We start from the raw sequence: 26,969 nt of genomic DNA, 5'->3' as shown, positions 1-26,969 counted from the left end.
ATCTAGACTTGATATCAAGAAAAGCTTCCACAAATCTGAGCTGTCTCCAGGTGGAAGAGTCTGTCTTGGGAGAGGCTGAAGCTCCTCTCAGGAAAGAGAGATACTCCATCTACCAGGAAGCTCCAATTGTGAGGATGCCATAAAATGTAGACATAAGGAGATTAGTGGATCCCATGGACTTATGAAGCCCCTACTATGTGGAAGATCAAGTGATAGACATCCCAAGGGAAAAAAAACTCTGAAGTGACTGCATTCCATTTTGAGTTCCCTCACTCATTGCTTCTCTCTCCCTCCTCTGATGTCTATAGTTCTTTGTTTTCTCCCTCTTTAGTTCCCTTTGTCTCCTATCCTATATTGTGCTTTTTTTGCGGCGGGGGGTGGGGTGGGGGGGTGGTGTTGTATCCTCCCAGCAGGATGTAAGCTCCTGGGGAGACAGTGTGGTAGAATGTGGACACTGCTGGATTGGAATTCAGAGGACTTCATTCTCAACATTGCCTTCATCATCTTCTCCCTGACCTTGTATAGGTCACCTAACTTTTCTGGGCCTCAGTTTTCTCAGCTATAAAAATGAAAGTTTGAACAGTTGGTTTCAGAGTGTCTTTCCTAAATCAGTTGCCCTTGAGGGCAAGAACTGTTTTCATTTTTATCCTTAATTTCAGAGCCACTAGAATAGTATCTGGCACGTAATAGGTACTTAGTATGAGTTTCTGGCATGGAACTAATATTGATTAGGACATTCATTCCATTGTAATTGTTAAGTCTGGATGGCTCATTGATATCAACTGATAATGGAGAGGCACACTAGTGGGGGCCCATGAGCCACAATACTAGAGAAATAATCTCTGTCTTCTGAGGGTTATCCCTGCTGTCCTGAAGGGAGAAGGAGCAGCTCTCTGCTGGGGATCCCACCTGCTAGTCAGGTGGTATTTGCACATAGTAGGAACTTCAGTGCTTGTGCTACGTGTGGGGTGGTCCACACCAACTGAGAGTGCCTTTTTATTGTCTTTCTGGGCACAATTTTTTAAGTGACAAATTTCCTAATTATAGCTGTGGGGCTCCTGGGACAGACTCATCTGCTTTGCACTGGAGCTTCCAATCTCTCTAGTGCAAATGATTTCCATCTGCCAAAAAGATTTTCTTAAAGCACATCTAAGAGCATATTATAACTGCTGACAGAGAAGCAATCTGGTGGAGTAGCTAGTCTTGGGAAGACCTGAGTTTGAATCCCGTCTCAGTTACTTACTACCTGTGTGAGCCTGAGAAAATCACTTAACCACCCTGAGCCTCAGTTTCCTCAACTATAAAATGGATGTAATTATACCTCCCAGGTTTGCTGTAGGATCAAATGAGAGAATGTATGTAAGGTGTTTTGCAAATCTTAAAGTGCTTTAGAAACATTAGCTAGGATGATGGTGTCACTCCCCTACTCAATAAGCTTCAGTGGCTTCCTAACACTTCTGGAAGCAAGTATGAACTCCTTGTTTGGCAAAGAGAGCCATCTGCAATCTGACTCCAGCCATAGTGCATCTAATTCCCTCCATGCCATCTAGGGTCTGTTCTTCTTCACTCAATACAGTTCATTTCCAGCCTTTGCACTGGTGATTCCATGCCTGAAAGTCACTCCCCATGACCATGCCCATGCCCATCCCCCACTTCCACCCCCACTGCTTAGGAAACATTGTTTCCTTTAAGACCCAGATCAAGGCTTCTCCATGAAGACTTTTTCTGATCATCAGTTGTTGGTGCCCCCCATCCTGCCTCAAATCTCTCTCTCTCTCTTTCTGGCTCTCTCTCCCCTCTCAACACATTACACACATATAGTATCCACATGTATATATCTATAACATATGTGTTCATATATAAATATATGTGCATCTATGAACATATCCTTCCTTTCTCTCAACATAAGAGGATAGGATCCTTGAGGGCAGGGACTGCTCCATTTTTAGTCCTCTTATCCCTAACATCTTGCCTGGCTCAGACTAGCTGCTTATTGATCATCCCTTTTGTCTGCTCCTGATAGAGGAGACATGAATTAATTCTGGGTGAGATTAGGAAGGCCAAGAAACCATTACCTCAAGGATTGAAGATAATAACTTTCCAACATGAAAATTGCTAGAGACTAAATGGCACAATTTGTGAAACCTTATGCAAATGATAAACCATCATTTGCAAAGACTCCTGGGAGTTTCACCTCTGTAAAAGGACCTGCCTGGGGCCCAGCCTCAAGCCCCCTTGGAGCCCTCTCGGAGGTGGGTCCCAGGTTGCTTTGAATCTCCTCCTGCTTCAAGGAGAAGTTGCCTGGGATTTGGTGCTCTGGGTCTCTCCCACTGCAGAAAGTTGAAGTTTGTATGTTGTCAGGGGAAGGGGGGGCTGAAGCCCCAGCCCCAAGAAGCTCACTATCTCTCTCACACTGTGACAATTAGGATGCATAAAATTATCATTAAAACCCTAATTTTTAAGTCTCCAACCCTTGTCAGTGGCCTTTTAGCATTATTTAAACATGGTTTATTTAGGCCTCTGATCACGCAGCTCATTACCTCAGTTTGGTGTCTCTTGCTCTCTCTCTTGTAATCAAGCTCTAATTAGACTCAGCCAGAAGCAAAGGGGGGATGTTGCTTGGCCAGGGGTAGGTGAGTGTGGGCCCCTGGCAGGCTGATTGACAAGGCTGGGGGAGCAAGCTTCAGGAAGGTCATCATTTGTTCGGCATGAGAAGATCACCCCCTCCCGGCCAAAGTTTAGCCCTGATGGGGTGAAGTTCTGTCGAGGGGGGCTTTCCTAAGACCAGTTCTTGCTTGTGGATAACAGAATTCAGTCTAACCAGTTGAATGATGGAGCCAGCCTTAGGAAGTAGACTCCTCTCAGTAGTGGAGAAGCTAGGGCTTCTGGTGGGGTTGGGAAGGTATGGTGGGAATGGGGGCTCTTGCTGCTGCCTCCTTACCTGAGAGTATTTGGGGAGGTACACAGGTGAAGTGGAGCCAAACCCTCCTCGTTCATCAGGTTGGGGTTAGCTTGGTGTTCCAGAAGCAACTCTGCACAGTCAGTGTGACCCCCTTGGCAGGCTTCATGCAGGGCACTCTTTCCACCTGGGGTTGCATTAACATCAGCATGCTGATGTAGCAGGTGGCGTACACAATCAGTGTGGCCATGACTGGCAGTGATGCATAGAGGGTTGGTGAGCTCTCTTTTATACTCCAGGGACCAGATACCTGCAGGGTAAGATGAGAAGGGAAGAAATCAGTCAACCAATCCATCAACCATCAAGTACTTATCAATCATATATTGTGCCAAGCCCAAATCACTGCAGTAGAAAGACAAAGCTTCTTGCCCTCAAGTAGCCCTGCTATGCATATTCTGCTCTCAGTGTACTAGGCACTGGATATCAAAAACCAAAAATGAAACAGTTCCTGCTCTCAAGGAGGTTATATTCTATCAGGGGACACAACACGAAGCCAATTCATTAGTCAACAAACATATATTAAATATCTGCCATGCACCAAGCTCTCTGCTAAGAGCTGGGATACAAAGAGAGTCAAAAGCCAGTTTCTGCTTACAATGTAACAAGGGTGATAGCAAGTAGACAAACTGTGCAGAATAAATAGGAAGTAATCACCAGAAGGAATTAAGCTAGAATGAAGAGCAGCAGGGAAAGGCTTCCTGGAGAAGATGGGATTTCAGCTGGGACTTACCCAGGAGGCAGAAGTGAGAAAGTAGAGTATTCTAGGTTTTGGGAACAGTGAGAGAAAATGTCCAGAGCTGATATGGAGGACCTTTCTTACGGAGCAGCCAAGAGGCCAGTGTCACTGGATCAAAGATGACATGGTGGGAACTAAGGGGTAAGAAGATTAGAAAGGTGGGATGGGGCTGGGTTATGAAGGATTTGAACTCCTAACACAGCATTTTGTTTTTTATCCTGAAGGTGATAGGGAACCAATGCAGTTTACTGAGTAGGGGAGTGACACAGTCTGATCTGCACTTTAGGATAATCACATTGGTGGCTGAGTGGAGGATAGACTGGGGTGGAGATAGACTTGAGGCAGGAAGACCCTTGCCCCACCCAGCACCTACTGCAATAATTCAAGCATGAGGTGATGAGGGCCTGCACCAGGGTGGGGGCAGTATCAGAGGAGAGAAGGGGGTATTTTTAAGAGATGTTGCAAGGATGAAATTGACAGGGCTTGGCACCATATTGGATCTGAGAGATAATGAGGAATCCAGGATGACTCCTAGGGCAGTGAACCTGAGAGACTGGGAGGATGGTGGTTCCCTCTACAGTAATAGAGAAATTTGGAAGTGGAGAGGATTTTGGGAAAAAGATAATGAGTTCCGTTTTGGATATGATGAGTCAGGATTAGAGAGACTTTCAGTTCTAAATGTCTAACAGCTATTTGGAGATGTAAGACTGGAGATCATCACAGACAGATTTGAGAATCATAAGCATAGAGGTGATAATTGAATCTATGGGAGCTGAGGGAATCATCAAATAGTATGGAGGAAGAAGAGAAGAAAGCCCAGGACAGGATCCTGGGGGACACCCAAGGGTAGCAGGCATGACCTGGATGAAGGTCCAGCTAAGGAGACTTGGAAGGAGTGATCAGATATGTAGGAGGAGAACTGGGGATGGGGGAGGATTGGTGTTACAAAGACCTAGAGAAAAGAGAGTTTTGAGCAGTGTGATCAACAGTGTGAAAGGCTACAGAGAGGTCAAGAAGGATGAGAATTGAGACGAGACCATTACATCTGGCAATGAAATCATTGGATTTTAGATTTTTTTCCCAAGTCTAATGAGATGAAATTTAATGGGGGTAACTATCAAGTCTTAAATTTGGATTCACAATATCAGTATCATAGAATGGACAGGTATGAGGGGTTAGATGCAGTGTGTCCAAAAGCGATGACCGAGCTTGAGAAGAATATAGTCTCGGTACAAATCAGGTGTGATGTGGTCACCAGGAAAGTGAATGTGATCTTTGCTTCACTGAAAAGTTCTCTACATTCTGTGGAACTATGGAGGTGATGATTCTGCTGTAATCTTTCCTTGTTGGGATACTCCATCTGAAGGGATGGCCTCCAATCAGTCACCAAGTTCTATCATTCAGCCAGTCCTCATCTGTCTCCTCACCTCCAGGTTCCCCTCACAAACTGCCTATTGGACATCTTGAACTGAATATCCCATAGACATTTCAAACTCAACATGGCCCAAACAGGATTTATCTTGCTTCCCAAACTGCCCTGTCTTCTGAATTTCCCTATTATTTGGATTTTTTAACATGGCTAATGTGAATCTTAGTTTGCTTGAATTTACATATTTGCAATGGGTTTTGTTTTTCTTGCTTTCTCAATGAGCAACATTCCATCCAGTCTGAGCCAATATCATAGACTAAATAAATGCCTTTTATGTGTCACGCACTGTCCATATGCTAGGAAAACAGAAAGAAAAATCCACCAGTCTTGGCCTTCATTCTACTGGAGGGAAACATATGGATAAGGTATCTACACAGTACAGTGAATGAAGTGCTGGATTTGGAGTCAGGATGTTCAAATCCTGCCTATTTGCCTTTGTAAACTCTTAGTCTTCATGCATAACCAGAGATAGTACTCAATTCCCATGGTCTTTTCTCAGTCCTCGTCCCTCTTGACTTCTCTGCAGCCTTGTACTGTTGATTACTTTCCTTCATACACTTTGCTCTCTCTTGGGTTTCCTCCTACACGTGTGACTGCTCCCTCTAAGTCTCCTTTGCTGGATCTTTAGCCAGGCCATGCTTGGGTATGTCTTGGGACTCTGTCCTAGGTTCTCTTTTCCTTTGCCTCTATACTATTTCACGTGCTGATCTCATCAGCTCTCTGGGTTCCATGATTATCTCTTTGCTGATGATTCTCAGATCTATTTATACAGCCCTATTTTCTCTCTAAACTTCCAGTCTCTCATCTCCAAGTCCTCAAAAGACGTCTTGAACTGAATGTCCTCTAGACATTTTAAACTCAACAAGTCCCAAACTGATCTCATTATCTTTTCCCCAAACCCTTCCATCTTCCAAACTTCCTGATTACTGTCAAGAATACCACCATTCTCCTGGTTATCCAACCTATATGTCATCGTCAATGCCTCGTTGTCTTCTTTCCCCATTTTTACATCCAATCAATTGCCAAGCTCTGTCATTTGCACTTTTCTAACATCTCTTGTATACACTCCTTTCTCTCCTCTCATGCTGCTACCCCCCTGGTCTAGGGGGACCACTTTATGCTAGGGCTTTTGCAAAGCCTGGGAGTTGATTTCCCTGCCCCAAGTATCTCCCTATTCCAGCCCATTCTCCACTCAACTGTCAAATTCATATTCCTAAAGCACAGGTCTTACCTAGGCTTGGAAGAATGACCATTTAATTCATTTGCATTTAGAAAAGTGAACACATCATTATTCTAACCAATCAACCCCAGCAGCTCTCTATTACAGACAGATAGGCACAGAGACATAGAGACAGAGAGGCAGAGCCAGGTTCACAAAGAGACATACAGAGATAGAGACATTCAGAGAGAGAAAGACACAGCCTGCCAGAGGAACAGAGATACAGACAGAGAGAAAGAGACAGAAAGACAGAAATAGAGACATAGAGATACAGGCACAAAGATAGAGAGACACAGATAACACGAGGAACACACACAGGTAGAGACAGAGAGACAATGTCTCAGTGGAGGTAGTTCTAAGGACTGTGGCCCCTGACAGTGAAGGAGAAAGTTGATTGTGGATGTAAAAGTCCTGGCTTTTGGGAACTAAGTTGGAGAGAAGAGCAGGCCAAGGGAGCCAAGAGAAACCCAGCCCAGCAGAGATGCACCTAAAGGGGAATATCATGAGGATTCCGTGAGAAGAGAAAAGACTTCAGGGTCCTGAAGTACCAGAAGCATGAGCTCTTAGTCAAATAAAACAGGAACCTAAGTGTCCACTCTTCACGTTGACACTAAGCACGTATGTGAGAGAGTATCTTCCTGATTATGGGGCAAATGTTTTGTAGTGACTGCAATTATTAGACCACCTTAGAAAATACTTTTTCTTTGAGCTAATTGTGTCTAATATCTGACTGTTAAAGGCAGGTTTATTGGTGGGGCCTTGGGAGCAATAATCTCACAAATATGGTCCCACAGGTACCCTTGAGTCCTGGAGGCAGTGGTGTTCAAACTGTAGCCTATTCAAACTGCTGAGTCAAGGAAGAAGGGCCAGAAGAGGTTCTACATAAATAAATAAAAATATATGTACACAGTCTTTGTGGTGGGACAGGAGAAAAGCATCCACAATGCAAAAATGAAGAAGTCTTCAGTAATATGCTTGCCATCCTGGTGCCTCCTTGCCTCTGGCCAATTAGAATGAAAGCTGAGATGAGGGGACTTAGAGAAATGTACATCAAAATACAATTTCAAAGCCTCCAACCCTTACCCCTCCATCTCCACTGAACCAGCAGGAAGAAGAGAACCAAACACAAAACAACTGCCTGACATTAGCCAGTTTGCTGCAGCAAGGGCTTGAGAATGAGCTTAGCCCTCCTGAAAATATCTGAGTTGGAGGAAAAAACCCTCCACTTTGATGTGTTGCTCCACATTCCACACAATTCGGGTTTGTTGCTTCAGGCTCTTTAGGGTTTTGTGTGTGTATGTAGAGGGCTGTTCTTTCTTAAGGAATAAAATGGAGCAGGGGCTATGTACTTTACTTTCTGAAAACTTTGGTGCTTTCAAAAGCCCCATGGAAGGTTGTTAGCTGCATGGAGCAATGGTCTAAGTGGGGGGGAGCTAGTCCCTGGTGAATACACATCAAGGAACAGGAATTCACTTGGAAGGCATGCCTCCTTCTAATGATGGCAGAATTGATCTCATGGCTGTAATGAGCTGCAAAGGGGACCCTTTTCACAGGCCAACTCCTTCCCCAGAGCCCATGCTGAGAAGTTTTGAAAGACCACTCCTTAATTACCCACCAGTGTGTAAGACAGATTCCTAAGCTGGCAAGCTTTGGAGCCCTGCCCCCTGGCTCTGGGAAGGACAGGTTAGTGAGGTGCTAAGGGTGAGATGACCATAGTAGGACCCAGGGAAGTGGGAATAGGAAATACCTGAGTGGAAAGCTCCTTGGTCCTTAGGAAGATGGCGAACTAGGGTCTAAGGTAAAAGTTTAGAATTGTGAAGAAATTTGGAGACGAGGGGCATTCTTTTATTTACTATCCATGAGACTTTGGGCAAATAGTTTAGCTCAGTGGTGGTGAGCCTGCTGCCTTGAGGTCACATGTGGCCTTGCAGGTCCTTGGGCGTGACATTTTGACTGAGTCCAAGTTTTACAGAACAAATCTTTTTATTAAAGAGATTTATTCTGTAAAGTTTGGATTCACTCAAAGGGCCCCACTTGAGGACCTACAAGGCCACATGTGACCTGGAGGCTGCAGGTTCCCCACCCTTGGTCTAGCCTCTCTGGGCTTCTGTTGTCTTTTCTGTTAAAAGGGCACAGAATTTGATTAGATTAAGGTACTGCTCTATATCTCTGATTTTAAGGTCCACAATGAAGGTGAAAGTTTCATTCTCCTCTGCCCTGGTCAGACCACATCAGTGCCTGGCACATAGTAGGTGCTCAGTACATACTTATTCATTGATCTGGGAAGGTTGTTTAGTCCTGGGCACCACAATTGCTAAGCTAGTCCAGAAAAGGCAGCCAGGTTGGGGAAGGTCTTTGAGTCCATGCTGCATGACCACTAACTGAAAGAACTGATATTATTTATCCTGGAGGAGAAAAGGCTCAGAGGGCACCTGATATCATCTTCAAGTATTTCAAGGGCCATTACATGGGAGAGATGGAACTTATTCTGCTGGGAAATTTAGGTTGACTTTTGTGGGAGATCTAGTCTGAGAGTTTCCCTATCACCAGCATGGCTCACCTTGGCTTCCATTCTTGACACCAGGATAGAGAATAAACTCTATGGAGCCAATACCATCTGGGCCATACTGCACTTGAGTCAAATTGCCTCTGCCTGTAGTACTTTGCCTAGACACCCTGTTTAAGTCCCAACCTTCCCAATAGCCCCCAGTGCCCAAGGGATAGTTTCTTGGTCCTGCCAGAAGCCTCAGTTCTTGTAGAGCAGATTCCCAATGCCAGCTGTTGGGTTCTGGGTTTCAGGTCTGGCTTGGTGGAGTTCCTCAGGAGTAGCCATGACCACTTAGGGACATGTAGAGAGGAAGAACTGCTTTTGTTCTCCGCATGTCTGCTTTTCCATTTAAAACCTATGTAAACAGCCCAACCATGAGTTATCTCCACTGTGAGACGACTTGAGCCCAGATCCAAGACAAAACTCAATGAGAGGAAAACTTTCCTAACAATCATTGGTATCCCCAGCTATCTTCAAGACTCAGCTCAAGTCCTACCTTTGGCAGGAGGCCTTTCCTTGTCCCCACGGCTTCTAGCATCCTCCCTCATCTCCTCCATATAGATCTTGTATATAACTGGTTCTTATCATTTTGTCTCCTCCAACAGAATGTGAGCACCTTGAGGGAAGGGCCGTGTGTTTGTCTTTATATCTCTGGCACCTAGCACAGTGCCCAGCCCATAGTAAATATTTACTAAAAGTTGTTGACTGCCTTCAAATATCTGAAGGACTATCACATGGAGGAAGAATTAGCTTTGTTCTGATTGGTCCTAGAGGGTAGAGGTTTCAAAGAGCTAGATTTAGAATTAATATCAGGAAAAACTCATTACCAATGAGATCTGACTCAGTGCAACGGACTTTCTCAAGATGTAGTAGATTCCTCTTCCTTGAAGGTCTTCAATTAGAGGCTGAATGACTGACTACTTCCAGAGTACAGTGTAGTGGAGGGTCCTTAGGGTTATGGAACGGACTAGATGGTGACAGAGACCCCTTCCAACTCTGACATTTTGTGATCATTTTCTTAAGTATTTGGGCTTGGACAAGAGCTACACAAGATGAGAAAGCTTGAAGGACTCTAATCTACAATGGTGAAGGGGACCCTCACCCTGATGGCCCAAGAAAATCTGGAAATAAGTATATATTGTATGCTATTAATCAACAGTGATTAATAATCTGATTTTTAACCCTCTATCTCTGGTACATAGACTACTCATCAATCTATCTGGTTTGGTTTTCAGAACCCAGTCCCATTCCACTGGTGACCCATTGGCCTCCCAATCAGATGCCTTCTATCCCAGTGTTACAGTAACAGGTTATGTTATGACTTCTTGTCTCGAGAGCTTCATTTGGAAGCAAAGTGGATACCAAGTCTTCCAGTGGCCATTCCATTTCATTCCATTATCATTTCATTTCAATTCAGTAACCATTCCTTAGGAGGCAACATGATACAATGCAGTACTTGAAGGAGTGCCATCTTTGGAGCAGGAGAATCTAACTCATCCTGGCTTTGCCACTTCCTACCTGTGTGACCTTGAGCAAATTACTTAATGTCATGATATGATATGATATGATATAGGCTTCAGTTTCCACATCTTTAAAATGATGGGATTGGACAAATCAATTCTAAAGTCTAAAGTGCTAAATCTATATTCCTGGGAGCCCAAGGTGATGTATTCTGTACCAGGAGCTAGGGATAAAGACAAACAATGACTATCTCTGCTCTCAAGGAGTTTACATTATACCGGAGTTGGAAAAATGTACACAAGTATAAGGTCCTCTCAAGAAAGAAGAAGTACTAACAATAGGTGGGGGAGGGGAAGAATGGCTTTATGAGGGAGGTGGCACTGGGGCTCTGCTTGAAGGATGCCAGGGATTCTGTGATAATGGAGTGCATTCCAGGAATGGGGGACAGCTGGGGCAAAAGTGAGGAAGGTGTCATCTAGGGGAAATAGCCAGCAGGCTAACCATGTGCATTCACAATTTAGTTTAGAAAATAGATGATTTCCACTTCCTCTCTGTTTATTCCTTTTGTCCAGACCTCAGGTTTTCCCCTTCTCTTTCAGCAGTTCTATCCAGAGTGTTGGGAGGGGGGAGAGAGAGACAGAGAGGGAGAGGGAGAGGGAGAAGGAAAGGGAGAGGGAAAGGGAGAGGGAGAGGGAGAGACAGAGAGAGACAGAGAGAGACAGAGAGAGATAGAGACAGAGACAGAGAGACAGACACAGAGAGACAGAGAGAGACAGAGACAGAGAGAGATAGAGACAGAGACAGAGAGACAGAAACAGAGAGACAGAGACAGAGAGAGAGAGAGAGAGACAGAGAGACAGAAACAGAGAGACAGAGAGAGACAGAGACAGAGAGAGAGAGAGAGAGAGAGAGAGAGAGAGAGAGAGAGAGAGAGAGAGAGAGAGAGAGAGAGCACGCACGCGTGCGTCTGTGTGTGCGTGTGTGTGTGTGTAGCAGACTGAGGGGATCGATTTTTCAGGATCTCTCTTCTTTGAGGCTGAATATCTCCCCCAGAGGTCGTGATCTGGGAGCCTGCCATGGCTGGAATGGAGGAAGTCATAGATTTGCATTACATGGGCCTGGAACCATGTGGACCATTCCTAGGGGAGTCAAGCCACTTAAAAGGAGAATTCTTTCCTTTTCCCATCCTTCTTGGTGTTTTGGTTAGATAAAATTGTAGGCAGATTTATCCAGGTTTAAATCTTAGGGTGCCTTAAACAAAGCTCTTGTGTGTTCATTTAAGGGGTGACGATTGCCACTTCAGCCACAGGCCCTTTTCGTAAACTAATTTCCCTTTTCTATGCATTTTTTTTGGGTCTCATCACTCAAGTCCATTCCTAATGGCCCCTCTCATTGCCTGCCTTTTTTCAGTGAGGTCCACCGCTACAGCCTTGTCTCTGTCCTAACAGCACACTTTTATAGCACGCTTGGACTTGGGCAGAGCACTTGACTGATAACATTGTCTCATTTCTCCTCACAGCAACCCTGAGGGAGTAAGCATTATAAGGCTATACTCTCCCCATTTCATAGATAAGAAAACTGAGGCTCAGACAGGTGGAATGCTTTGGGCAGGATTACTCTGTCATTAAGTGCCAGAGGAAGGATTAGAACCCAGGCTACTTCTAAGTCCAGTGTTCCACTGTGTCTATATGTGTGCTGTATGTACACAGCTGGTGTCACAGGTGAAATTTGAACCTGAGGTTTCTATGACTTCTCATCATAGTACCTGTCACATAATCTGTGCTTAATAAATATTTGTTCACTTTAATTTTATGTGGAAATATATACCTATATGTATAGAGCTAATTTGCATATGCGAAATGACTTTATAATTATAATAATAGCTTTACAAGTTTTGTCTCATTTGATCCTTATGACTGCCCAGGGAGGCAGGTTCTGTTACTGTTTCCCTTTTATGGAGGAGAAAACTGAGGCTAAGAAAGCTGCAGCGTTGCCCAGGATCTCCCAGCTGGTAAGCGTCCAAGGCATGCAAAGTTAGCCCTCTATCCACTGGTTTACCCTCTGTCTACGTCAGAACATCAGTCAGTCATTTATGAAGCACCTACTATGTGCCAGAGATTGTGCTGAGAACACTGGGGACATAAAACAAAGCAGATTATAATACCCACTCTCAAGATGCTCCCCGTCTAATATGTTTCTCTATCTCTCGTTACTGTTTGGAGTTACTGATACTATAATATCTCTACGTACATATGAGCTATATCTATGTATAGACATATGTAGCATTAGTATCCCTTAACAATTTAAAAACAGGTCTTTGCCAGTAAGCAAGTTACCTGATAGTCCAAAAGTGGCTGGAGGTTTCACCTGCCATTCCATTTCATTCTTATTGATCTCAAAGACCACATTGGCATCGCTATAGTGTTGGGCCATCAGTGACTGGAGGCTGCCCAGGTCGCCTGTGACCAAGGCTGTGTGGTACTGGTCCACAGGAGCAAGACTCCAAGGGGGGTCTCTCTCCATCTTCTGAAAGACTCGGAGCTTTGCCTTTTCTGGCTCTGGCAGCCTCTCTGTGGCCATGCTGTTTATTTGAGCAGAAGCCTTCCTCCCCGGGAGGGGGAACATGATCTTATACAGGGGCAGTGATTTCTATTGTCATCTCTTCATTGTAGTCTGGCCAGGGCTGATCAAGGGGGTATTTATAACTCCTGTGGGCTCGGAGGAGAATGCTGGCCTGATAGGACTGGGGTCATGTGAATTTCTAGATGCAGGAGCAGTTAGCCAAGACCTCCAGATGACATGTGTCATGTTTATTCTAGACCCAGCTATCTCTATTGATTAACAAAAAGTACTCCACAAACCTGGCAAGCTCAGCTATTGAGCAGACATATCTAAATACCAACTTTCCTCTTTCTAGTATAGAAACCTTTTAGACCAGATGGATTTGAAATTTGAGAAGGGATAACATTGTTTGCTTCTTTGCTTACTTATTTTAGAGAGGGGTCCAGAACTTTCATCTTTCTTTTTTAGAACTCCCAACATGGAAACTCCCTCCACCAATGCAGGTCATTGACTCATTGGAAACCTATAGTTTTTAAGTTGCCTGCTGCCCAGTGATGTTAAGTGACTTGTCTAGGTTCACTTAACTTGGATGATTCATAGGCAGGACCTGAATCCAGGTCTTCCTAAGTCTTGCCCCTCTGTCCACTGTCATGCTACCACCACTAGAGTGACCTGAGTGCCCACAGATGACATCAGCAAGAATATTTATGGGATGGGATGAACTCTAATGGTGGTTACTTGGCAATAGGAGCAGAGGGAGGGTAAGACAGCTGTAGTGGGGAGTAAGGAGTCTGCCAGCACCCTCTCCTGGCCCTGTGTGAGAGTGGATAGAAGAGGAGAGACAGTCAATCTTGGCAAGAGGGTCAGGAGATGGGACGTTTTCAGGAGGAAGTGATGGGAGGCATCTGAGAGGAGGATGGTAAGGAAGGAAAGAAGAGGAGTTTGGTAACCATAGAACTAGGTTCCGGAAAGCACATGGAGAGGAGTTGAAGAAGCCTAGGGCCAAATTTATTCTGGGCACAGGGAGCAGTGGCAACTGTAATCCTTTGATGCTGATACCCCTAGATCCTGAGGATTCTTGTATGACGTATGTCTCCCTATGAGGCAGCCCAAGGGGTATAGGATGGAAGATCACAGGAGAAGGGTGTGATGGTGAGGGAACCCTGAAGATGGCAACCAGGTGAGGGAGCAGGCCATCTGGGCATGGGGTGGAGAGTGAAAGAGTGCCCCCTTGGACACAGGCACCTGGGCAAGCCCATCCTTGTTCTGACTCTGTCCCTTATGAAATTTGCTCAAGAAAAATCCATACTTGGAGAGGAAAACATGGAAAGTAGATTCTGATTCAAAACAGAGAATGTCCAAGGATGGGTCAACTTTATTTGGATTTGATTACAAGAGATTGGACCAAGGGTGCTCCAAGTGGGATTTTGTCAGTTGACTGACTGCTCCAGTCTGAATTCCACCCAAAAAGATGAGATAACAATCAGTCATAAGAACCAGTGACTTCTAAAGTGCTTACACAAATGATCTCAAATGAGCCTCCCAGCCAACTTGAAAGGTGTATGTCACTATTACCCCAATTTAATAGATGAGGAAACAGTCCTACAAAAGTGAGTGACTTGTTCTGTGTCACACAATGTTTGAAAGATGTGTCAGGGGTGAGATTTGAACCCAGTCCTTCCTGACTCCTCTCGGTTTGTTTTTGAAAACCAATGATCACTCCCACTCCTACCCCCACCCCAACTCCACAATAAAAGATGTCAATGAAAGTGGGCTACAGGACCCATCTGTGCAAAACTAACTGGGCAACCTTCTTTCAAGTTCCCGTGTTCAAGACCTCCAGCCCATCCCCACCAAGGTTTCCCACCTTCCTGTTTTAAAATTCCAGAGCCATTCTGCTCATGCTAGTAACATTTTTCTGCTCTTAGGGGGCTTCAGCTCTCACGGTCTTTTTATCATCTTTTCATTTTTCTGGAGACTGATTAGGTTGGTAATTAGACTGATTTCTGAAAACTCTGGTAAGAACTTCTCTGAATCTGATTGGAGTCTGACTGAGGAGTGGCCCATTGGGTGGGGTTTCTCCTGGACCTGCCTGGTTTCTCCTGCCATGGGGTATTTTGAAGGGGGTGGGAGGACTGAAGGAAAGCCCTAGGATGGTGTCCATTCCCTGCAGGTTTCTGTACTAAGTTTAGCTTCCCTGGCATGATTTATCTATAGCTCCCGAAATACCCAAGTTGAAGGTCAGAGTGAAGCTGGTCCTTAAACAGGCTGACTTCTTTGCAGAGAGCTTTAAAAATAACCCCTGGTAGCTCCCAGTGAATCCATGAGCAGGGCATGGAAGGAACACCCTGGGGTTGTCTGGGTGGTGAATGTGACGTTGCAGACACTCAGCCCTTATTACAGAATCTCCATTGAAGGAGACCTCTATGGCCGGCTAGTCCAACCCAAGTAAATTCCTGTGACCTTGGGCAAGGCACTTAGGCTTAATAGGTCTCAGTTTCCTCTTGTGTAAAATGAGAGGCTGCACTTGGTTCCTTCCAGCTTGGGATCTGAGATCCTATATTCTTGTTACTCAACCACAGTCTTATAATTGGACAAGGGGACATCTAGGCTCCACTCAAAGACTTGCATTGAGGGGTGTTCATGAGCTCCCAAGGCTGCTCACACCCTTTGAACCCATGAAGACATCTCCATGAGGAAGTTTTAGGATGGCAGACTTTGGATGTCACCAAAAAATTCCTAAAGATGGGAGCTGTCAACATTAGAAAGTCTTTAGGGAGCCAGCCAGTCAAAGCTCTCCTGAAGTCCTTCCTCAGTGCTATGAGAGGCAGCCGCTCTCTGGTGGAGAGAGAGTTATCTGCAGAGCCAGTGAGACCTGGGTTCCAGTTGGACCACTGATGCATCCAGGCTTTGTGATGCTGGGCAAGTTCCTTCACTCCTCAATGGGCTGAGAGTATGAGGCCTTGCCTTGGTGGAGGGGGTTTCTTAGACCAGCGACATCCCGGGTTCAGCTCCTATCCTGACCCCTAAGTCCTTGCTATAAGCCAGGCCCTGATGCCGAGGACGCAAAGAAATGAAGAAGATGGTCCCTGCCCACATTTCATTTACATTTATGTAGGGAAGGAAACGCATAGATGATGAGGCCATAAACGATGCAGACAGAATGGATGGAAGGTCATCTCAGAAGGGAGGCCCCTCGTAGATGGTGGGGGTGTGGGGCAAGACAGGACTGGGAAAAATCTTCTGCAGAATGTGAGGTTTAAACTTACTCTTGACTCAGACAGAAGGATGGATGGCATTGCAGATGTGAGGGAGGGCCAGTGTAAAGACACAGAGGGAAGATGAGTGTTGTGTACGTGTGGGCAGCCTTCCTGAAACATCTGCCCAGTGCTTCTAACAAAGTCCATCTCTCTTCCTCGTGATAGTCCTTCAAAGACTCAAATACAACTATCATGTTTCTCCCTTCCTTTTGTTAAACCAAACCAAATGGAACTAAAGACAAGTCAGTTCTTTATTTTAATAAGTGTAGAAAATAGGTCTTACATTCGCTTGACTTGAATAGACACCTTTGACTAAGGAGAGGCCACTAGATGGCGTAGTGGGCTGAATACTGGAAGAGCTGAGTTCAAATCTTACCTCATACACTTAACTAGCTATACAACTCTGGGCAAATCATAAATATTCCAGCTTCATTTTCTTTATTTGTGAAACTAATAATAAATAAAATACTAATAGCATTTACTTTACAAGGCTGTTAGGAAGATCAAGTGAGACAATATTTATAAAGCTCATTGCAAGTCTTACAGCACTTTTTAAGGAAGCTGTGCCCCCTGCAACCTACCAGGTCACCCACTCCCACCTGCTCAGCTTAGCCTTTGCTGCCCCCTCATCTTGAAGCCAGGATTTCTGCCAAAATTTCAGCCTCTGCGATCATACACAATCAGACCTTATGTGATAAGGACAGTTTTACATAGCACTACACCTTCATTATTTCATTGGATTCTTCCAGACAAATCTAATTCCCCTCCCCCTTTAGGAGTATGGGGTCACAGGTCAAGAGAGGTTGACATGGCTTGTGCTAGATCACACAGATGGTGAGAACAAAAGCCCGGACTTCTGAATCCCAATCTGGAGATTCTAAATCCAAGGCTCTCTGCCTGACATCCTGCTGTCTCCTATCCTCAGAGGATCATTCTTTTATTCAGCTGGGAAGACCTACTTCCCCTGGGAATCCACACTGCTCCTCACTTTCTCCAGATCCTTTCCACTCTTAGCATGATCAGTGCACAAGTCACACTTTCTTGCCCTCTCACTCTTTCATCAAATATTTCATATTTTTATGTCCCCAACTGGCCTGCTGCTCCTGGACACAAAAATCTCATCTTTTTAACTTTAAGGTTCTCCCAGAGATTTCAGGGCAAGCAAAATTTCAGGAAAGCCAAAGGGCAATGGAAGGAAGCAAGGTTGGGCACAAGCAAGCTGTCTTACCTTAGCCATGATGACTTGTGAGGGAGAAGTCATGTAAAGGATGTTGTGAAGGTCATATGAGAATCTTTGGAAACTTCAAGACTCTCCATAGACGCTAGCATGTTAAATCCCCTCTCCCCCCTCTATTTAAATAAAAGATATTCTCTAGGAATTGTATCATCAGAAAAGGAGGTGGAGAGGGAGGGATGGGAGATGGACCATTCTTGGATCACACTGGTGCCCTCAAAAGTTACAAGATCCAGCAGAAGGACTCCAGGATAGCTCTATGGAGGATGGAATCAATCAGTCAAGCTACAAACATGTTTTAAGTATTTACTATGTTCTAGGCACTGGAAAATCAAACAGTCCATGCCCTCAAGGTGTTTATAGTCTGTGGGTGAAACAGCAAAGTAAACACTTAGATAAGATCCATACGACATACAAAGGTATAGATGGATGGAGACCCCTTTTCAATGAGATGCTGGATTCATTGAAGTATCTAAACATAAGAACTAGGCTATTATTAGGTTATTCTCTGCAGCACCTAATGCAGCAAGAAGTAGTGGGATGGAAAGAGTAATGAATTTACACATGTAAGACTTGGTTTCAAATCTAACTTCCGCTACTGCTACCTGTGTGACCTTGGAAACTCTCTGGTCTCAGTTTCTTCATTCAAAAAGAGATGGATGCATACTAGAAGACTTCTCTGGTTCTGTCCAGGTGGGATGACTCAGGATTGGTGGACTCCCCCAATAGCATTTACTTGGCTTCATATTCAGCAGGACTGTGTGTCATTTTTCTGAGGTTGGCATCTGACCCTAGCCAGGTGATGAATGGAACACTAGTGTCTGAGAACAAGGAGTGCCTGCCTTGCTACCCTCCATTGTCCTACTCAGGAGTGTGATATTCGGTAGCTGTTGTTTCCTGCCACTGATGTGATGAATGCCTAGCTCCCCCTAACAGCTACCATGACTGAGCTGGCCTGAAATTCCGCATGATGACCCAGACAAGCTTCTTGGAATGAGCGGAAGGCAGAACTCAGCTTCAAGGTTACTGACAAGGAAGCCTGTCAGTTTCTGTGAAGCCAGACCCTGAGTGCTAAGTGACAGAGTATCATTGCTTTCTTTTCTCCTAGCAAAATGGGGGAGAAGGACTTTTTATCCTGGCAAGTCTCAGATCAAGGGCCCAGTTTCAACCTGGGGTAAGTCATGTGGCTTCCAAGGACCAACTAGAGGGTTCCCCTCCCAGCTGTCACCCTGTTTGGAGTTTGAACCCTCATGACCCCAGTGTGGTACTTTGTACTTCAGGACTTATGGGTACTGGGCAACCACTCTGCTGTGACACTGTTCCTGGAAGGAACTGGGAGCTGGGCTGGAGTGAACTTTTTGGACTATTATACTGTTGGTATGATTCTTCTAATACCTCTGTCTTTCTAATGGCCCTCCTTTTTCCCTTCCACACCTCTGCTCTCCCCTCTAGCCTTTCTTCCTCTTTTTTCAAATTGTAAAGGAAAAAATCCTTGATTTTTGAATGAGTAGCAGGCAGTCATAGGACATACATGGATAATCACATGCACTGATAATCACAACACACACAAACATATGTAATCACACAACCGTATGCACCATTGCACAGCTATAAGCATACACACAAGAGAGATACACAAACATCTTGATATAGAAACACATAAATACATATGAACACACACAACACACAACAATAAAATATAATAAAAATCCAATATATAACCATACAGTACAAATCATAGAAATACATGACACACAAAATACACAAATATGTGCAAACACAAGTCCACAAAATAAATATAAAATAAATACATGGAAACACACATGTGCACAAACACAATACATGCACATAAGCACATGCATGTGAATAAACACCTAAAACACGCAATTACAACATATAATCAGATACCTCAAAGTTCCCCACACAGATGTATATACAACATATACACATGAACACAAGCACACAAAATACACATATATAACACACACACACAAAACTTATACATGGAAACACATGTATGCAAATACAACATGCATATGACAAACACATAAATACATATGAACACAGACAATACAATTACAATATATAACTGTGTACTTTTAAATCACATACAAAATACGTATACAGGAAATACACACATATACACATAGAAAATGCATAGAAATCAACACGCATTAAGAAAACAAATACACAAAACACACATGCTTGCACTTAAAACTTACAAATACACACATAGAATGATACACAAGGAAACATATATAGGACATACACAAACACACATGGACCTGTGTAAACACACACAAAGCAATGTACAAATACACCCACACATACACACATGTGCAAGCATTAGCTACACACACAGCCACCCCAGCACTAGTCACATATACATTAATCTCCAAGATATGAAAGTATCTTAACCTTCCTCCTGAATACCAATGTTTGTGCCGCACACCTCATTTAACAGAACATTAAAACGTTTTACTTCCTTCGATCAAGTGAATCTATTAATAATGACTTAGATTGTCTGCTCTGATTTCACATTATTAGGAGAACTCATTGGCATCCTGTGGTAGCGCATGCTCTGCTCCCCCCAAACCCTCCAGTCGTGTAGCGGCTGATGCCACCAGTACAGACAAAGCTCGATGCTCAAACCTAAGACTCTTTACTCCTCTCTTGTCTACAGACCTCAAACTTTGCCATGGGTCAGTTCCTTAAGAGCCCTGTACTCTAGGGAAGTCTTCTCATCATTGAAAATGGAAATGCCCACTTATGGGCATCTGTGCTGGAATCCTCCACCTAAGGGTTGCTCTGATACAGTGGTGCCTTGAGGGGCAAGATATACAGGCTATAGTGGGTCTCTCTTTGTTGGAAGGTTTTGAATGCCAGACTTTGTGTACGATCATCCCCAGGCTGGCCACAAGGAATTGGATTTTTCAGACCCCAAACCTTTCAATGAATAGCTCTAAAGGGTTGCAATCTGCCCAGGTGCATGGCTTACCCACATTGACCAAACCACAGAGACTTGGAGGCTTGGAGGAGCTGCCCTTTTGCACTTCACCCTCTCAGATCCAGGCATGAGGACTCTCACTGCCATAGATATTTACAATGGACAAAAAGCTTTTCAATATTCATTGTATGTAAGCTCAGTGTGGTACTGTAGAAAGCTGGTGTTAGAGGACCCAGGTTCAAGTCCAGGCTTTGCCACCATAGACTAAGTTCCTTAAGTTCTATGAGTTTCACTTTTCCTTATAAAATAGGAGAGTTAGACTAGATGATTAGGCATCTAGGGGGCACCACAGTGTACAGAGCACCAGACCTGGAATCAGAAAGAGTTCAAATCCAGTCTTCCACAGTTATTAATTGTGACTTTGAGCAAGTCACTTAAATTCTGTTTGCCTCTGTTTCCACAAATGCAAAATGAGCTGGAGAATGAAATGGCAGACCACTCCAGTATCTTTGCCACGAAAATCACAGATGAGGTCATGAGTCAGACACCACTGACATGATTGAACAACAAGACAAGATGACTAGAGGAGGTCCCCTAATCCGATGTAATTATCACATCTCTGGTCATTGAATCAATTAATCAACATGAATTTAATAAGTACCTACTGTGTGCCTAACACTGACCTAAGATCCAGGGATACACAAACAAAGAGGGAAAACCTCCCTCCCCTTGAGGAGCTGCTGTGGTCCAGGACTCTGTCAGAACTCTCTTAAGGAACTGTCAAACTGGATTAGGCTTCTTGGCTTCCATACTACACTGCTGACAGGTTTTCAGCTTGAAGTCCATTAAAACCCTCAGAGATCTTTTTCAGGGTTTTACCTAGTTATTATGACTTATGTTGTGATTAAATTGATTTTTGAATCCATTTTACTGAGATATTTTTATCCCTATAAAATTTCCTCTTACCAGATTCAGACCAATTGTCTAACCAATCAAGGCATTTTTGTTTTTATATTTTTCGTATGCTCACACTGTCATCCAGTGTTGCAGCATTCCTTCCTAGCTTTGGGTCACTGAAGGGCTAAGAAGGGTGCCATCCTCCACTTTAAGTTGTCACCAATAAAAATAAGAGGACAGGGGCCAATTTGGGCTCACCTCTAGAAAAGTTTCCTAACACAGAGCTGTCCTAGGAGGTGTAGGCTGCCTGCGGCAGTTATGGTCAAAAGTACCCTTTGTCAGAGAAACTGAAGAGAGGATTCTTGTTCAGTTACATGTTGCACAAGAGGCCACCGAGCCCATGCTGGGCTACTGCAATCTGTGCTGTGGAGGGAATGAAGGAGCCCTCGGATTGAAGGAGCGCCGGTATGACCATCCATTATCTCTTCAGAGTCTGCTCTCCAACATCCTGATTTGGGTCCCAAAGCTGATAGGGGCAAGGAAGGACGACTCCACCCTAGAGGGTTCCTTGTCCAGAGGAACTACAACCCCAGAGGTGACGTGGCCTTCCCACACCGTCCCCTTATTCATGGGACAAACAACCTCCCAGGAGTGTCTCTGCTACAGCAAATGAATCCCGTGATTCTCGGGGTTCGGAGGCCCTTTTCGGCCCCTCCAGCCACTTCTTTGACTGAAACCATTTTTTCTCTAAATGAATTAACAATATTCAAAGGTAATCTGCTGTTATTGCCGGGAAGTGTATTCCTAATAAATCCCACTTGATCTGGGCAAATCAGTTCAGGCGGTGCATAATTGAGTCTGCTCGCAAGGACTTGAGCAAGAATTCCGCAATCAGCGTTAATTAAGGAGATGGGACAATAATTCCTGCATAATTTCGGAGCTTTTCCTGGCTTGTGAATCACGGTAATAAGGGCAGTGCTCAGGCTGGTGCTGGGCTTCTGTCATTAGAGGCTGATTTATAAGCATTTAGGAGGCTCTAATTTCGTTGAGCTCAGAGCAGGGTCTCCCGACCCCCAATCCCCTCATAGAGAGGGGGCTTCAAACACAGAGAGCGGGGAGGGGGTGGGGGAGAGCACACAGGGTGCCATCTTTGTCACTCACTCCTCTCATAATGAATTTGGAGCGAAAGGTTTAATCTCACCCCCGACCCTTATTACCTGGGGCAACTTTCGCTGGACCTAGGGTCTCTCCCATGTAAAGTGAGGAGGTGGCAGGAAATGATCTTTGAGGGTCCTTCTAGCTCTTAAATCTATCGTCACATGAAGCAACTCGGATTCCTGATTTTACAGAAAGGGAGACTGAGGCTCAGAGAGGTTGTTTCTTACCTGAATTTCAAGAGTTTTTAAGTAGTAGAGCCAAGATTGGAAGCCAGATACTTTGCATCATTATTCTTTCCACTGGACCAAACTCTCCCCCCTTAACTTCTTTCTCTACAATTCACTCCTCAGTTTTTTGTTTTCTGATGACCTCAGTGTGCCGGATCAGCTTCATGAAGAATACAGGTAGAAACAACAAGACCAACATCTGAGGAAATGACATCTAAGCAGTCCTATTGCTGCAGATTTTTCAACAGGAGCATCTGCACTCACATACAATTCTTTCTTTCAATAAGCATTTATTAAGCACCTAGCCTATGTCAGGGATTATACTAGTCACTGAACAGATAACGACATTAATGGAACAGTTTTCAAAGTCCTTCAGGAGAGAAGCGACCTGTAAGTGTATACACAGTACAGAAAGCTACAAAGTGGTTGGTGGTGCCATCTATTACACACTCCTGGCACTTTGGATACAAAGACAAAACCACCCTGGTCCTCAGAGAGTTTCCATTCTATTGGGAGGAATCAACACTTATGTGAATAAATAGACACAGGATGTATATAAAGTAGAAACAAAGTAATTGGGAGGGTCCCTAACAATTGAGGCCAGTCCCCCTCTCCCCAGAGTCATGATGGGGATCTAATGAGATTTTATGTCTAGAGTGCTTAGTACAGGACCTGGCACACAGTAAGAGCTTAATAATAAGCTCCATTCCCTTATTATCAATGGATGGCTCCATTTATATGTTCCACAGGCACCTCAAACTCTACATGCTACAAGTGATACTCATGATCTCTTCCCTTCTTCCTCTCCAATCTTTCCTCACTATCCTTCTGCTCAATAAGGCTCACAATTCCAGAGTCGTTGTAGACTCTCCTGTAGTTAAAAGGAACTGAGTTTAAATCCTGCTTCTTAGTCACTTATTAGCATGTGGCATTAGGCAAGTTACTTAACTTCTCTTGGCCTATTTTCTCTAGATAAGATGGGCATGATGATAGCACTTACCGAACAGGATTGTTTTTAGTGTTATATGAAATAGTGCAGGTAAAGTGCTTTGCAAACCTTAACACGTTAGCTTAAATGTGAACATTTCTTATTGTCTTGTCAAGTCTATCTTTATACCATATGTGTCTTTTATCTGTTCATTTCTCTTTACTAACATGGTCAACATCTGTCCTCTGGACTATATCAATAGCCTCCTCATTGGTTTCTTTGCCTCTAGTTTTCCCTCTCTCCACCCCATCTTCCACACAGCTGTCAATATAATCTTTCTGATTCTCATATCAGTCAAGGTCACTCTGCTGTTCAAAGACTTCAAATGGCTGCCATTGCTTGTCTTTTCCCCTTTCTCCAATTCTAAAATGGGATCCTCTCAACATCTTTGCCCATGAGTGTGCTTTCTCTCTCTCTCTCTCTCTCTCTCTCTCTCTCTCTCTCTCTCTCCTTTTCCTCTTTTCTCAAAAGAAGAAGTGATCCATCCCTTTGCCAAAGCCAGCTTCTCTACTTTCCACTTTCCTTGCTCTCATACTTTCTACTCTTCTCTGGGAGTTTGACTCCTTAATGATCCACATCTTTTCCTGACTTTGGTATCTCTTTATCCACTGGCTCCCTCCTTTCTGCCTATATCTATATCTGTACACACATATACATGCATACATACACATACACACATACATACACATATGCACATCTACATACACACACACACACACACATATATATACATACATATATCAGAGACAGTGTGGATTTGGTTCTAGACCACCAGAGTAAAGTGAGTCACATGAATTTTTTGGTTTCCCAGTGCATATAAGCTATGTTTACACTATACTATAGTATATTAAGCATGCAATATTATTATGTCTTAAAAAATATATATCTTAATTAAAAATATTTAATGCTAAAAAATGCTAACTATTGTCTGAACCTTCAGTGAGTCCTAATCTTTTTGCTGGTGGAGGATCTTGCCTCGCTACTGATGGCTGCTAACTGATCAGGGTGGTAATTGCTGAAGGTTGGGGTGGCTGTGACAGTTTCTTAAAATAAGACAAGAAGGAAGTTTGGCACATCCACTGACTCTTCCCTTCATTTGAACACATTGTTCAAGGCCATTTTAGGGTTATTCATTGGCTTCATTTCGATATTGTTGTTTCACAGGGAATATGGAGACCTGAGGAGGAGAGACATGGGGAATGGCAGGTCAATGGAACAGTCAGAATACACACGATGTTTATCTATTAAATACACCATCTTATATGGGAGCGATTCATGGTGCCTCCTGACCCCAAAATGACAATGTTAAGATCAAAGATCACTGCTCACAGATCACCACAACAGATGTAATAATAATGAAAAAGTTTGAAATATTGTGAGCTTTACCAAAATGTGACACGGATACATGATGGTGCTCCTGCTGCTGGAAGAATGGTGTGAATAGACTTGTTCAATACAGAGTTGCCACAGAGCTTCAATTTGTAAAAAACACAATGTCTGCAAAGCACAATAAAGTCAAACTCAATCAAATGATCTCTGCCTGTAGTTAGATCTTCCTTATCATTAAGAACCATTCCCTAGATTCTCCCTCTCCTACCACTATTATCTACACTCCTCTCTCAAAGGCCACGCTCCTCTCAGGTCTACTTCCTAACATCCCATTCCCTTTATGATACCTTACAATCTCCACCTGACTGGGAATGTCCGGGGTTACCAGAAATCTCATAAGGACTAAGTCCCATGGCCTGCCCTTGGTCCTCATCTGCTTTGACCTCTTTGCAGTCTTGGATGCCATGGATCACTCAGGTAGCTTTGAATTCCACTCGTCTGTCTCTTCTGGTTACTCTCGCATCTTTAGCTTCTTCTCCTACCTGTCCAATGACTCCTTCTCAGTACCCTTTGCTAAATCATTAGTCAGTTTCCACTCTGTACATGCAAATATTTTTCAAGGCTCTTTCCTGGGCCCTCTTCTCTTTTCCCTCCAAGTAAACAATGACTGTGTCCCTGAGTTCCTCATCTTTACCAGGAAGTGGGTAGCATATTTCATCATGAATCCTCTGGAATTGTTGTTGGTAATTATTTCCTGTAGACTTTGGGTTTCGTATTTGGCCTCAGATACTTACCATGGGCAAGTCACTTAACCCTGGTTGCCTCAGCTTCCTCATCTGTAAAATGAGTTGGAAAAGGAAGCAAATGGCAAACCACTCTAGTATCTTTGCCAAGAAAACTCCAAATGGGATCATGAAGAGTCCGGCATGACTGAAACGACTGGACAACAAGACTTTGGATATCTTTGTAAGAAACTAGCCCTGATCTCCCAGATGAATACATCTCACCCCCAACGTTCCCACATGTATCTTACAGCCACACCCCTTTCAGTCTCATTCTAGACTAGCTAGTTCCTTGAAGGTGTGAACCATGTTACTTATTTTCCTTCCAAAAGGACTTAGTCTTTCCCTCACTCAAAAAAACAGTAACAACAATAAAAAAAACAAAGTCAAGTGTAAGTCATATCATTGTTTCTCTGATGGCATGGTCTTCTTCAGCAATGAAAGATGAACACACACACACAGTCTTGGCCTTGCACAAACAGTACATGAATGAATGGATGGACTCAAGATTTCATGGTCCTGGCCAGTAGTTGGGGTAAACAGTAAGAGTTCAAGCGTAGGAGCTGTGGAGCCTGTGACTCTCATAGGCTAAGGATCTGCTATTAGTACTTCATGCCACTAACACATGGTTTGATCCATTCAATGGGCAAACATTTCTTAAACATTGGCAAGGTGAGGTGGAAAAGGTGGCTTCTGAAATCAGAGGACCTGGGTTCAAATCCCACTTCTGATTCTCACTGTGTGACCATGAGCAAGTCACTTCCCTGCCTTTGCCCACTCTGCCCTCATTTGTACAGCGGGGCAGGGGCTGGGCTCCATGGCCTCTGAGGTCCCTTCTCAATTTAGACTGATGCACCTGTCACTTCCTCTGTCCCAGGCACTGTGCCAGGGGCCAGGAAATAATGACCGAAAGGAAATCTCAGCTTGAAACAACTGACAAGAGAGACCTGATGTGTGTATACAAATGAGTAAATGCAAAGTATAGTCAAAGGGATACAAGTGATTCCAAGAAGGGAAAAGTACAAATGGAGGGATCAGGGAAGCTCCTGTTTGGGAACTGGCACCTTCAGGGGGCTTTGGAGTTAGCCAGGGATTCTACAAGATGGAGGTGTGAGGTTGAATGTCTTCAATTGGACTTTTCCCCATCAAAGCATGTTTGTGGGTATTCTGTGGGAAAAAAAAGTCACTGAGCTCTCTCAGTCTTCCATGCCAGCTCAGCCCCTCCCCTACCTT

The 26,969-nt window shown here is 44.0% G+C and overlaps 1 protein-coding gene across 1 annotated transcript in view; it reads right to left on the bottom strand.

Moving 5' to 3' along the window:
• The window catches only part of ASB18 (ankyrin repeat and SOCS box containing 18), a 42,701-nt gene extending 29,769 nt beyond the window's left edge, over positions 1-12,932 (bottom strand). The window contains exons 1-2 of the mRNA XM_072638340.1: positions 12,689-12,932; positions 2,942-3,209 (exon numbers count right to left, since the gene is read on the bottom strand). Of these exons, the coding sequence (XP_072494441.1) occupies positions 2,942-3,209; positions 12,689-12,932 (512 nt within the window). The remainder of the gene's footprint in view (positions 1-2,941; positions 3,210-12,688) is intronic.
• Between the last annotated feature and the right edge of the window lie 14,037 nt (positions 12,933-26,969).

Source organism: Notamacropus eugenii, chromosome 2, assembly GCF_028372415.1.
Source record: "Notamacropus eugenii isolate mMacEug1 chromosome 2, mMacEug1.pri_v2, whole genome shotgun sequence".
Classification (NCBI taxonomy): Eukaryota; Metazoa; Chordata; class Mammalia; order Diprotodontia; family Macropodidae; genus Notamacropus; species Notamacropus eugenii.
Note: the sequence above shows the minus strand (reverse complement) of the source record. Positions and strands in the feature narration are given on the sequence as shown.